We start from the raw sequence: 13,160 nt of genomic DNA, 5'->3' as shown, positions 1-13,160 counted from the left end.
AGACTAGAGTTCCTTGTCTTAATCCCAAAATCATGACAGTAGAGAGAATTTAATATCAGAGGCCACCAGAATAGGTTAAGTTCTGGATGTGCTGTATCATAGTGTGCAAACCAGTTATGTGGGAACATGACATAAATACAAATCTTCGTGACTCAATGGCAGGTTGGTCCTGAAATACGAGGAAGTTCTGTCATTGAATTGTTTTGCCATGGCTTGGGTTGATTCTCTCTCTCTCTCTCTCGCACACACGCACACTTGAAATATGAATTTTATTTTCATTTTGTTTGAAGTTTTTAATTGTATCATGAAGAGCTAATGATCAAAGCTGTAGGTTTTAGCACTGCTTTCTTCTAGCTTCATTGTGAATATATCTAAATATTAATCTTTATTAGAATTTATTTAGAAAGTCAGCAGTATTTCACCAGTGAAAATTTCAGTTCTTTTTATGTCTCAGTAGGAAGTCTCTGTAACAATTCAAGCCTGAATCCATTAGCCCTGATAACTAAACCATTTGCTGTAATTGAAGATGAATGACATTCCCTGCAGCAGAGAGCCACAAGTGGTAGTGTCAGGGAGAAATACTGTAGACCATGACTAAAGTCCTAGCAAAGTTGTGTGCTGAGAAGCGTGGGGCCAAACTCATCCATCACTGAAATCAGGCTGGAAGGAAAGACGGTAGGGCTGACGTGCTCTTTGTTCCTCCTCTTCCCTGTGTGTTTCTTTACAAGTTAGATCTTGATTATTGTTTTGAAGTGATGTGCATAAGAAAATTTTGACTAATTTGAAGTAAAACGCCACGCAACAGGAGAAATGTCAGGGACACTTTTTAATGATGCTCTGTGATGTATATTTATTCAGTAGTGTAGGAGCTGGGAATTTTGAGCAAGTTATAATGACAGGACAGTCTTGCAGGTTATTATTCTCATTCCACATTTGATCCTGCCTTGATCCTGCCCCTTTCTATAACATTAGTACTAGAGCTTCACCAACAAGAGAGCAAAACAATAGTACGTCCCTCAGAAAGGCTTCTCTTCTCAGTTCATCACTAATTGGGACATGGAGACACAAGCCACTGCCTTGCAAAAGAACAAAGCACATTGAGAGACAGTCTCACCTTCACCAGGAAACAAATTAGACCTCTGTGGCCCAGAAAATGTTTTTTAAAGGTTCGTTTTGTTCTTACAGTAAGTTGATTTTTTTGGAAGTAGGTGTTTGGGCTTCAGTCTTGCCTGTGGTAGCAGAGGTCTCAACAGAGTTTCACGTAAATGTCTGTCTTAAATAAAAATATCTACTGTGCACAGCAGTGTCAGAAGACAAAACACTTTATAATGAAGGTCTTATATCTATTTGATAGGCTGGGTAAATAAGGCAGCAGAGGCTTTTAATGACTTGCTCAAGGTCAGAGAAGGAAAGTAAGGAGGAGAGCTCCTTTTATTCCCTTTCGCTCCAAGATCTGTTATCTTGCTGGCCACAGAGCAGGCTTGCTCTTCGCTCTGTACTTTTCCCCCTCTTTTGCTTATCTAATTCTCCATTCAGTGTAATTCTGTTAAGCTTAATTGTTCGCATTTGGTTGTGATTCAAACTCTAAAAACTCAAACTAGTATTTAATAGGATGGTTCACATGCTGTGCTTGCCCCTAGCAGGAGCGATTTACAAGCCGGCAGTTTTGGATATGCTCCCTCTGCAAATAGCTACTAAATAGAGTTAAAATAGCTCTCTTTTTCTTGCTTTTCTTTTCCCTGTTGGCTGACTCAGTTCTTTGGATACTTGTAAATTCCAGAGGTTTGTAGCTGAGTTTGGGTAACTGCTATTGTGCTTTCCTAATTAGTTCTAAACTTGCAAGTACTTTCTGACAATGTGTAATATCCACAAGTTGGCCTGAATAGGCTTAAACTTTTCTGCTATTTATATGCAAAACCTGAATAAGAATTCAGTGCTATGACTAACTACAGACAGACATTTTCCATCTGAAAAAAAAAATGTTTTATTTAAACAAATTTTTAAAATGTTTTGAAGTAGAAAAAAAAGAAAAAAACTATATGTTACTGTGGCAGCAATATTTTTTCTAAGTGCTCAGTTTCTTAAAAAGTTTGGCTCTTTCATTTGAGGTTTACCTTTAAGCTGACCTGAGAAGATAGTTTTGAAATTGGAAGTAAGTAAAAAATAAAATTGCATAATTGATTGGCCTACCTGCCTGCAGATTAGGTTGTGTCTAGCCCTGCCCAGTGGACAACAACTTCTTAATTATGTCTTGTTGTCAGGATGTCATTTCCTGAGGCACTAGAGAAATGCCTAGATTTCTTTTTAGTGTAGATTGCATAAAGCTTGGGAATTACAGATTTTACTTTAGTGTGGTAGAAGCATTTTCTCAATGGGAGCTACTTGCAAGAACTTCTACTAATTATATTCTAATTATAAAATAGTAGGAGCAGATGATGCTTTAGAGAAATACTTGGGTTGAGAGCATTCATGGGATTGATAATAACAACCCAACCAGCATATAAGCCATTGTAATAACACCATGAGACAGACACTCAGCGGTGAAAACTGAGCTGGACATTCTTCCTAATGACAGATAGCCAGGAGTTCAAGTGGGAAACTCTACATTGTTCCTGGGGTTTTTATTTTGAGTTTCGTGTCCCAGTGGAGATTCTAACCATTTAATGAACTAATATATTTGGTGCTTACTAAAATTAGTGAATCGTAGCCTGTTTTCTGTCCAGGAATCCTTCCTGGTGCTTTTTTTCCCTTAAAAATGAGCATATATTCAGTAGGTCACAGTTCTCTGCCTCCATAATGAAGACAGACAGACACAGTCATTGGAAATCAGTAAAAATGATTTAGCAAGGACAAAACTGTCTTGTTATTTTGTGGATGCAAGATTTTCCACATCCCTGCAGTGTTACCCCTCAGGAGACACTGACCATACTGAATTAGCAATGGAAATATTCAGTATCTTCTGCTGATGTGCAGCACGGTGCTCGTCGTTTCACATGTGACTCTTGGTGTTGATACCTAAGTTATGTCATCTTTCTGCTGGCTTTCATAAAGTATCCTCAGCCACTTTCAGTAAGACAGGTCCAACAGGGGGCAGGCAATGAAGTCTGCAAAGCATGCAAAAAATTGCTATGTTCCAATTTTATTTTCATCCCAGCGAGAATCTTTAGCCTGTTACCACAATGAATCTTATATTCAATGCTTTTGTAGTCTGCAGCATGTTGAGGTTCTCAGGGGAAAATCGAGGCCAAAAATCCCTAAACCAAATAGAAAACCAAATGAAATAAAAAGGAGGTGCTTCCCTTCAGCTGATTTTATGTTACAGCTTAAGGGGAGTTGGGGAGTTTTTTACTGCAGCATAGGATAGCCAAAATCCCAACATGAAGAATGTAGTGCTTGACTTAAGTTAGTGACATCCTTGAACATATACAGTTCCACATGCACACACACATATAATAAAGAAACAAAATAGATTGTGTGTAGATATATGCTAGAATGAGACTGTGACATCCTCTGTGTGTGTGTGTGTATGGCTGTCTAGCATGTTCAGCCTGTAAAAGGAGAGTATCACTGAGAACTAACTATATTATGTTTGAGAAATAAGAGGTGGTGACTTCCTACAAATTGCATTGCTGTATGAAATGGTATTTGTGTAGGTACCTGTATTACAGCTTGTATGGGAGTTTTACTAACTCTGGGTAAATATATTGATGTAGCAGTTAGTTTAAATGTTTGTTTTAACAAAGTTAAAACGCATGGGAAATAAATTAGAATACCCTAAAATTTGCCCAGGATCTTAATGTAATAGTAAAAACTTTCCTGATTTCAGAGATATCGGTAGGTGCTCCCGCCCAGTCCTCCTTACTGGTAGGACTGGTGACTCACTGTGTTCACATCAGCTGCTTGAGAAGCTCAGTGTGTCTGGGGCCACTTGATAAATCACCTGTACACCCAGACTTGCTTATCCCAAGACATTCATGACAAATGCAAGGCTTGATCTGGATGGCATTAAGGGTGGTTAAGCTGTGAATCATTCACTGGGAAGCTGGAAATTTCAGCTAGTGATTTTCATGCCATTCTGTAGGTTTGACAGCTCAAGAGACATCAGCTCCTAATGACTCTTGACTTGGGATTTATTCTTGCATGTCAGCTTATTCCTAACATCTTGGTCCTGAGGAGGAGGGTGTAGATAACAGACATAGAACGCAGTTAGGAAAAATCTAAAAACATATTCTACCATAACAGTGCAAAGACCATGCCAGTCACTTTATAATGTCTCAGTTTGAATGCCTGCCTATCATATTATTGCTGCTCCATTTCTTTCTGAAATTTTCTATTTGTGGTCATTACCATTCTTAATGTATTTAAAAGCCCCATAAATCAACAATCCCAGCAGGCTAAGCTGCTCAAATGGAGAAAAATCTTCTGGCCCCAGCCCATGTACATGGGCTGCACAACAGACTGCACGGTGCTGCATTTGCACAATTACCTGTGGCTTGTGTTACAAGGAGAATGGTGATTGATCCTTGAGTGACTTGCAATTTATCAAAGATTAGATATGATTTCTCCTGTATCTGATTAACCTTCTCTGTAAGATGGCCATCATTTTTGTAATGGCAGTAGATTATTCCATACTTGAAAAGATGGATATCAGCTAGTTTCAATCAATAGCCCACAAAAGGTGACACCTCAGATTCACTGGGTTATCTATAAAGTGTGTCACAAATGGTTCAATCGTTTGTCAAATATACCAATTTCTTTTAAGGCACCTCTGAAGTGGAGTGGCTTTTATTTGAGTCTGAAATGCAAAGGGAGAGAAGGTATGTTTGGGTTTTGTAGCGTAATCAGGCACTGTTGCATGCTGCTATAAAGAGCAAGTATGAATTTCTATGAGTGACAGATTTGTCTGTCATTTGCAGACCCCATTACGTATGATTTTCTTTGTCACAATTGTATGGGGAGAGCTTGATTTGATAAGATTGCATTGCACTGGGTAAAATGGAGGTTAAAATGAAGTATTGTGCCCTCTTGTTATTTAAGTAACACTCGTTGTACTCTCACTGGAGTGGATATATTTTCATATATTTTGTCTTTGAATTTGTTATAACGGCACATCCCTCCCCAGTATCCTTTGATACAATTCCATTCCTAATGTGTTTTCAGATTTAAATTAACCTTCATTTATTATTCAGCCACACAAAGGATGTGTATTTGAGTATGCAGAAATGCAATCCGCTGATTGACTGCCGGGTCCCTGTCTGGGAGGTGGGAGGCATTAATTCCTGGGAGGGAGACTTAGACAGTTTTCAATCTGTGGGAAGCTATTTTTCAATGTCAGTTTAAGAAATATGTTAATAACTTGTACCTCAACTGCAGTTCAGCTCTGAATGAAGCTGAGAAGGAGGCTGCTATTCTCACAGGTGAGGCTGAAGCAATTGGATGGGCAGGTTACTGAGGAGGGCAGTCACGAGGAGCAGCATTTAAAATTCTCACTTAAAAAAACCTGGCCCACTCCAAAACAAAGAGGCATTCCTTAGAGAAAGGGGCTCAAGCGACGTGCTGAAGCACATACCTGAAAATAACTGTATGCCCCCTACCCTGCCGTAGTTCTGATATGGCAAGATTTAAGCCAAGTAAGTAGCAAGATAAGGATTCTCTTTCAGGAAAGCAATTTTAGCACGTCTTAAATGCCCAGCTAAACTGAGCGTATTGCTGAATAAGAGTCTCCACTCTTCCAGGAAAGGTCAAATGTTCCACCCCTTAATCCCTGTAAAATATGTGGCCACGTGTCACTGCCTGCGGTGCCAAAGATCAGTGCTGCCTGATTACATGGAAAGATCTAGACCGCTAACCACATATATTTCTAAAATCAAAAAATGACTTTAGTCCTAAGCCTAAAGTCCCCTTTCTAAGCTGATGGTGTCCCTTTCCCTTTTAATAAGATTACGGTTTATTAGGCTGAACTACCATACCACAAACACGAGGATGCTGTAAGTGCTGCAACAGTGCCTGTTGAGACATGCGCCTTATAAACCAGTTATAAACCACTTACAAACGTGTCCTGCAGGAGCACACGTGTAGCAGCTGATGGTATAGAACCAAAGAGTTATGTTGATATGAGGAGGAGCTGTGCACTATTCCTGCAAGCATGTTTGTGGCTCATCACGGCTCAAGTCTGCGACAGTGTAAAGCAGTCCGTGTTTTACCACTTATCTTTGGCTTTCCCCATGTCTTTCTCAGATTAATTTTGGCCATGCCCCTTAAAGTGCTTAAACAATCTATGAAGATAGCTGTAGTTTGCTGTGCTAATTCATACGACGTGTTTAGTTAGTCACCAGTTATTAATTTCTTTAGCTCTGGGTTATATTTTCCTGTTTTTAGTGTTTTTCACTGTGTCTGATGGTGTCCAGAGCACTGAGAGATCCTGAAGCTGAGCTAGACATCGGGTCTCGGATGCTTTGGGCTTCGTGGTCTTGGATAAATGTTTCGGTCACAAACAGGAGAGAAAGAAACACTGGAGCACATTTAAGCACTTATATATTGGACTTTGATTCTTCAGTTGCTCATAGAAAACAGATGATTCTACCTCCAAGATTGATTTTTATTATCTCCAGACATGATTTGCCTTGAAATCAATATAATAATGTAAAATGTCATTGCAAATAGAGGGCATTGATCTGTAATGCATTTATTAACTCCCTCTTATAACAACAACAACAACACAAAAATGAAAACAGTAACCCCTCTGGTTTTCCATAAAGAGAAAAAATTAGCGTTATTATTTATCTTAAAAAAAAAAAAAAAGGTTTTAAAATCTTGTATGTGAAATTATGCAGATTAAGTACAAAATGGAGGTGAATCTTTAACATTGTAACACTAATTGCTGCCTCAGACAAGCAGGTAATTAGATGGTTAATCACACTTGCAAGTAGTGCTTGTCTGCCTAGGTCCACATAAAGAATATCAGCAACGTAGATGGAAATTCAGCCCCAGGAAAAGCAGCACTGTCCGTTTTCTGTAGCGTTGGATGCAGCCCCTTGTGCTTGGCATTGCCTCCCTTTGTCTTAGCTGCTTGTTTGAAGCATCTGGTAATTGCACATAAACTCTTGCACTTGAGCATTCATGCCTGAACCTGAAATTACCTTGTCAGCCGCGCCGGTTTTCATTAAGCAGCTAACAGATGCCCTGGCATGCTGCTGTCCCAGCGCATGATGCAGGGAGTCGGAGCCTCGTGTGCTGAGATGGCCGTGCTGCGTGTGGCAGCCTCGTGTCCCTCCTGCAACCGTGCTCTGTGCTGCACCTGCAGCAGCCTCTCTGGGCATTACGCGTGTGCGCTGCTCAGCTCAGCCGTGCCCTCTGAGCGCAGTACGTGGGACACCAGTGTTTCTCATCTACCTGAAGGAAACGAACATATCCCTCAGTGAAAGCAAACACTGCTTTTTTCCATTTAAAGAGCCAGGCTATGTTTCTTCTGTCCATAAGCAGCTGCTGCAGTTTTTGCTTTCTGACTTGTGTCCATTTCCACAGTTTCCCTCCCAAAGGCACAAATATTTGCTACATACTTTGCCTCTATAGGCACTGTTAAGTCTGGGGGTGAGTTCTGATTCCTTCCATTTTCTTTTACCATGGAAAAGTATGTCCAAAACCTGAGTGTTCCCTTCTGCTCTGTCTGTTTTGACCTCCTCTGTGCCAGGACAGATGTCTAAATAAGCATTTAGGCAGTAGGTACACAAGTTTCAGAAACCAGCATTGGAAATACTGTCATTATTTCTTCTTTGGATTAGTCTTGGAGATGCTCAAGTCCACTGACTTGAGGCCAACGACAGGAGCTGTGTCTCCTGTTCAATCTTTTGCTGTGATAAAACACTGTGTGCGCCTCCTCCCTCCCGGGCTGGCGAAGCAGACCTCGTTGTTTGCTAAGCACTTTGATATCCGCAAATGAAAGGCACTGTGCCTATTAATATCGCCGAATCCATTCCCTGCAGAGGTGAGCAAACAGCCGCCACAGCCGAGCCAAATTGGAAATGAGCGTATTTGGAAGGGGGATGCCAAGCAGCCAAGCAGTGCAAACAGAGCTGCCTTCCCGTAGGTGGGAAACCCTCTGCTCGGCTGGAACCTTGCTGGCTGGCACTACGCACACGGTGCCGCTTCTCGCCGTGCCCTGGTCCTCTTGGATCGCTCATGATACATTTGCATGCCCTGGACGGACTTTAAAAATAAAAACCAACAAGCATTATCCCCGAGTGTCAGCCTCTGCTTCACTTTATGCCATTTATGCCGTGCCTCTGTAGCTGGTGTCCCGCTGCGTCACGTCCTCCTGATCAATGCGACGCAGCACAGCACCGCGTGAGCTACAGCAAGCAAGCGCAGCCCTGCAAAGCTGTTTATCCTAAACAAGTAATCCCCCCTAATGGACGCCCAATCAATAGCAAGCCGGGGTGGGAAGGCTTCTCTTCAGCTCGGATAATCGCTGCCCTCAGCCCGTACCACGATGGTGCAGCCTGCGGCTGGGGAACACAGCGCGGTGTGCCCAGGTGGGACGCGCAGCGCCGGCAGCTCAGCACGGCTGCCTTTTAACGGGGTGCGAGGGACACGAGAGCAGCAGCTGAAGGTAGGAAATGCTGCTCAGGTCCGTTTCTTCTTCCAGACTGAAAGCTAGCAGGAAAGCTTTGTGAAGATCTCTGCTCATATAAGCTAAATGCATTAAATCAGAAATATGGCAAATTCTCCAAGTGTGCACAGCAGCAGTAACACTAAGGGATGTCACTCAGGATGACAGCAGGTAAGAAAAGCCAAGATGACCTTGCTGCCCCTGAGGGGGCCTGGGGGCCAGCCGAGCTGCCCTGGCGTGACTCTGCTCCGCTGAGGGTCTGCCCCACCAGCTCGCACAAGCTGCAGGCTGAGCCCCCAGCCTGCTCAGCAGGTGAGGAAAAACGCATGTAAAATGAAAACCACGCGTTTCCTTCATGTGGCAAGCACAAAAACCGCAGTGGTGAAAATGCCGACGTGAAAGGAAGGCGAAGAGGGAGCCTCGCTGCTTCCTGAGCCTTCAGTGACACCTACAGCCGGGCACACGGCCTCTGATCAGCAAAACCGAGAGAGACCAAAAACCAGATTATTCTGCCTCCTGACGATGGAGGGCTTTCCATCCCCTGAGAGCGCTCCCTTTGGCATTCAGCATTCCCTTGTCTCTCCTGTGGAAACTCAGCAATGCCAGAGGTACCGTCACAGCACTGACCAGGAGCAGTCGTGCTCCCTGGGACGTTTGCTAGGAGGTGCCCAGTGCTGCGTCCCTCCGCGGGGCTCACAAACCTGCAGACAACAGCTGCTCAGGGTGACATTACTGATAGCAATTCTTACCCTTTATTTGCAACTGACAGTTTCAGACTTATTTTTATATATCAAGTATCTCAGAATGCACCAGAGTGCTCCAAAGGTGAGTATCACCAAAATCACAATTTTTCTTTAAATAAGCTGTCCTTGGTAACAGTGCCCATACTGAGTGAAGACATCTAAAGAAAATAATCTGCGCTTGGGGTAGTAACAGAGCGGTGAGCTCAGTTCTCGCATTGTGTTTGTCTCCACAGATGGCCTCTTGTGCCTTGCAGGTGGACAATAAATAAATGAGTAGTTAGTAGAAAAAATACATATTTTTTTTATTTTTGACTTGGATGCTAACCAACACAATTTTGGTATCACTAAAGCACTCACCATAATTTAAAAGGTGCCTGATGTTACAGATTTTGAAAATGCAAATCTAATAATTTTGATTACCACTTGGCTGCGTATCACCAAGGTGTGCCTACACTTGGCTGCCCTCAATTGGCTTCTGAATAACATTTTCCATTAGCTGCTCTGCTAGGGTTATTCGGGGGGGAGGAGGTGGTTTTGTTTTTCAGCTTTTCTAGTCCTTGAGAAGAGATTGGTAAGCATTCTCCTTGGGGTGATTTGTAAAGTGCATTACAGGGGGCTCCTGCTGATGCTGAGCGTGACTTGGGTCAGAGCCCTGCCTGCGTATCGTTTGTCATCGCGCCATCTCGGCCGCTCCTATAACCCGGTATGTCCAGCTGTAAGATTGCAATGCTTCTTGACATGATTGGATTGAAACCTGGGGGACTGATTTTCAAAGGCACCGGGCACTTGCAGCTCCTACAACTTCCACAAGAGCTGTGCTAAGCTGCTTTGGAAAATAGGTCTTTAGCAAACATCCATGTTTCATTCTTTGTGTTTTTATAAACTCCATGTATTTCATCAGGAAGAATCGGGTTTATGGTATGCAATTCTCACCTCTTGCGGAAGGTGAATGGCAGGTGAGGGCAGTTTGCAGAAAAACCTCGGAGCTTTGTAGGAGGCTCTCATTGCATCTCAGAATCACGTCCTTCATAAACATTTCATATGGACTTGGAGCAGGACAGAAACCAAACTCCAGAAGCTGTAAGGAATTTTGTGAGTGATTCTGTGCCACTGCAGGTGGGGAATTTCTGCAGCATCCCAGGCTCTGGATGCTCCACGTCCTCCTGTGTTTCAGCATGAGCAATTCCAAATGACTGTAAAATCCTGACACATCAGTTACATAAAAACAAAGTAATAATTAAATATTGTTTTAGTAACTTGCACTTGTACTGCTTTTCACCTGAGAGTCTGGAATGTTTTACTTGTATTAATTACTGAAGCCTCATAACAGCTACTGTGATTATGATAAGAGTTACTCTGTTTTGTTAGAAAGTGAAACCAAAGAAACCAAAATAGAGATTAATTAAATTTGCCCAAGGTAACACTGCCATGTCTTTGAGGACTTGATCTGAAGCCTGTTCAAGTCAGCGATCAAACCTTTCTCACTGCCCCCTGGAGACTTTTGATAAGGTTTCTCAAAACCCAGGAACAGCTTCATGTCCCCCAAATTTCAGCAAATAGTTTTGCCCAGGACATATATTTTTTGCAATACCCTTACTGTTTTAGCAGAGTTAAGCAGTTGGACAGTAGTCCCTGGATGAAGTAGTTAAGATTTTGGTTTCATATTCTAGAGAATGAATAATGCCCGTAGTATTTTACCATGACAGCTGTGTGGAATAGATTTTTGGAATAAGTAAAAATATCTATCTGTATATGATTTTCAGACTTTTGGTCTCATTGTTAAGCAATATTTTTTCTCCTTTTCATTTCCTCTGTGGCCCTGTAGAAAAAAAAATACAGCATTTTTGTCAACAGAAATGAAAGACAAATGTTAACTTTAGAGGCAGAGGGAATTCATAGGCACAGATGAGGAGCTGAAGTTGGCATAATGTGTCATGGCTCATCTTTCTGTGCCACCATTTTGTTCGTACTGCATGACTAAAGTGAAATATGGGCAATTAAACTAGTGGTAAAGGATCCACGTGAACTCCAGCTGTGAATGAGGAATCTGTTGCATTCTTTTCCATCTTTTTCTTTTCTCCTTGTTCATCTGGATTGCAGCTAGAAGAGGATTCTGGAAGACTTCTTGATAATTTTTCCATCCAACAAAAAGAGAAAGGTATCAGGATAAAATCAAAGATGTGATAGTTCAGTTTTTTGAAAAATGTCAAGAGCTACTATTGTGGTAGATTGTGTAGGATCATTTTCAGCTCCACATGGGCCTCCCTTTCTCAGGAAGACAGGACTAACTTTTTTTTTCTCTGTTGTCTTCATTTGTAGATCCAACACGGGTTATGGTGTCACCTTTCAGCATGGACGTCACCGTTGGAGAAAGTATTGTCTTGCCTTGTCAGGTATCTCATGATCACTCGCTAGATATCATGTTTACCTGGTCATTCAATGGACACCTGATAGACTTTGAAAAAGATGGGGACCACTTTGAAAGAGTTGGAGGGGTAAGTATTAATACTAAAGCAATCCCCCCAAAGTGTTCCCCTTTTCTATTGACAGTCACAGTAATAGCTGAAAATAACATAGAGTTGAGTTAACACTAGGAGACATCTTATGGCTCATAGACTGAGAAAATAAACATTGACAGTACGCTACGTTGTGATAGTTGATGTAGAATTGTTATAATTGCTTAATGACATGCCTTAAATCTGCTGGCATGAATGATGTGTTACCATTGTGGTGAGCTGTACATCAGAAGACCTGTAAGGCATTTTCTTATTGCAAAAGACTGGAAGACTTTTTTATGGACCTCCACATGGAAGTCCATACCAGCTTTTCTGTGTCTGTAACAAACAAACAAACAAACAAACAAAAAAAGTAACAGCTGTAGAACTTTTTATTTATTCAGAAATTGGGAAAAATTAGAAGACACCCTCAAATTTGTGCAGGCAGTCTTTGTTGACATATTTATATGTCTGTGTCCTTCTCTTGTGACCACATGCTTGCAATAAGTGTTTTTCCTCCATGCAAAATGATCTGCATAAAGTTACAAACGCCACTGACCTTTGGAAATGATGTTTCTCCTCAACATTATCTGTGCAAGTTTTTGGGTGATGTCATTCTGGTATCTTCAGGTTCCTTGTTTGTTTACAGGAAACCCAGTCTGCACCAACTGACAATGCAAACTTTTGCAATGTCCAATGAAATGTTTGTTTAAAGGTTTAGAAAATGACGTTCATGCAAATCTGATAGCTAGGAGAAGAGTCAGGTGTGAGGTGATGTTTAGACTCTCCATTAATTACAGCCCTAGCCATCCCCATCATTCAAGAAGATGATCAAGTGGAAGGTATGGGAAAGCAGCTGTAGTGCAGGTAGGAATTGCTTTCCTTCCATGGGAGAGGAGAAGGCAGTTGCTATTTTCTGCCTCTCCAGGAAGGTTTAGGACCAGAAAGTCCCTCTCAAGGCAAGTGTGCTGGCTGGCCGGTGCCCAGCCCCGAGCCCCAGAGAGGAGTACGCCCCAGGTGACAATCTACAGCATCACTGACATGGCCCCTTGGCTAATGTGGGCAGTCTGAGTTTCCCTGAAATTGCTGCAGAATAAATTTGGGGAATTGGAAAGGGTCAGCGTCATACAAGATATCCGAGGAAGCCATCTGTTGGAAAGGGTTTTCACATAAGGATGTAGCATGTCTGTCAGACCTTCCTCCAGCTTGTTATGCTATTCTTTTGAATAAAAATAATTTCTGAATAATTTTTGATAAAACTGGACCAGAAGATTCAAAGACTATGTGTAGAAAATGAGTGAAAAGTTTACTTTT

At 41.9% G+C, this 13,160-nt stretch overlaps 1 protein-coding gene across 9 annotated transcripts in view; it reads left to right on the top strand.

Moving 5' to 3' along the window:
* LOC308200329 (contactin-4) overlaps positions 1-13,160 on the top strand; it is a 300,384-nt gene that overhangs the window by 273,709 nt on the left and 13,515 nt on the right. For all 9 annotated transcript variants that reach the window (XM_080605918.1, XM_080605910.1, XM_080605912.1 and 6 more), the window contains one exon: positions 11,671-11,846. In XM_080605918.1, the coding sequence (XP_080462044.1) occupies positions 11,671-11,846 (176 nt within the window). The remainder of the gene's footprint in view (positions 1-11,670; positions 11,847-13,160) is intronic.

Source organism: Anser brachyrhynchus (assembly GCF_964034855.1).
Source record: "Anser brachyrhynchus genome assembly, chromosome: 10".
NCBI classification, from domain to species: Eukaryota; Metazoa; Chordata; class Aves; order Anseriformes; family Anatidae; genus Anser; species Anser brachyrhynchus.
The sequence above is the reverse complement of the archived record's forward strand: the minus strand, read 5'-3'. Positions and strand labels throughout refer to the sequence as shown.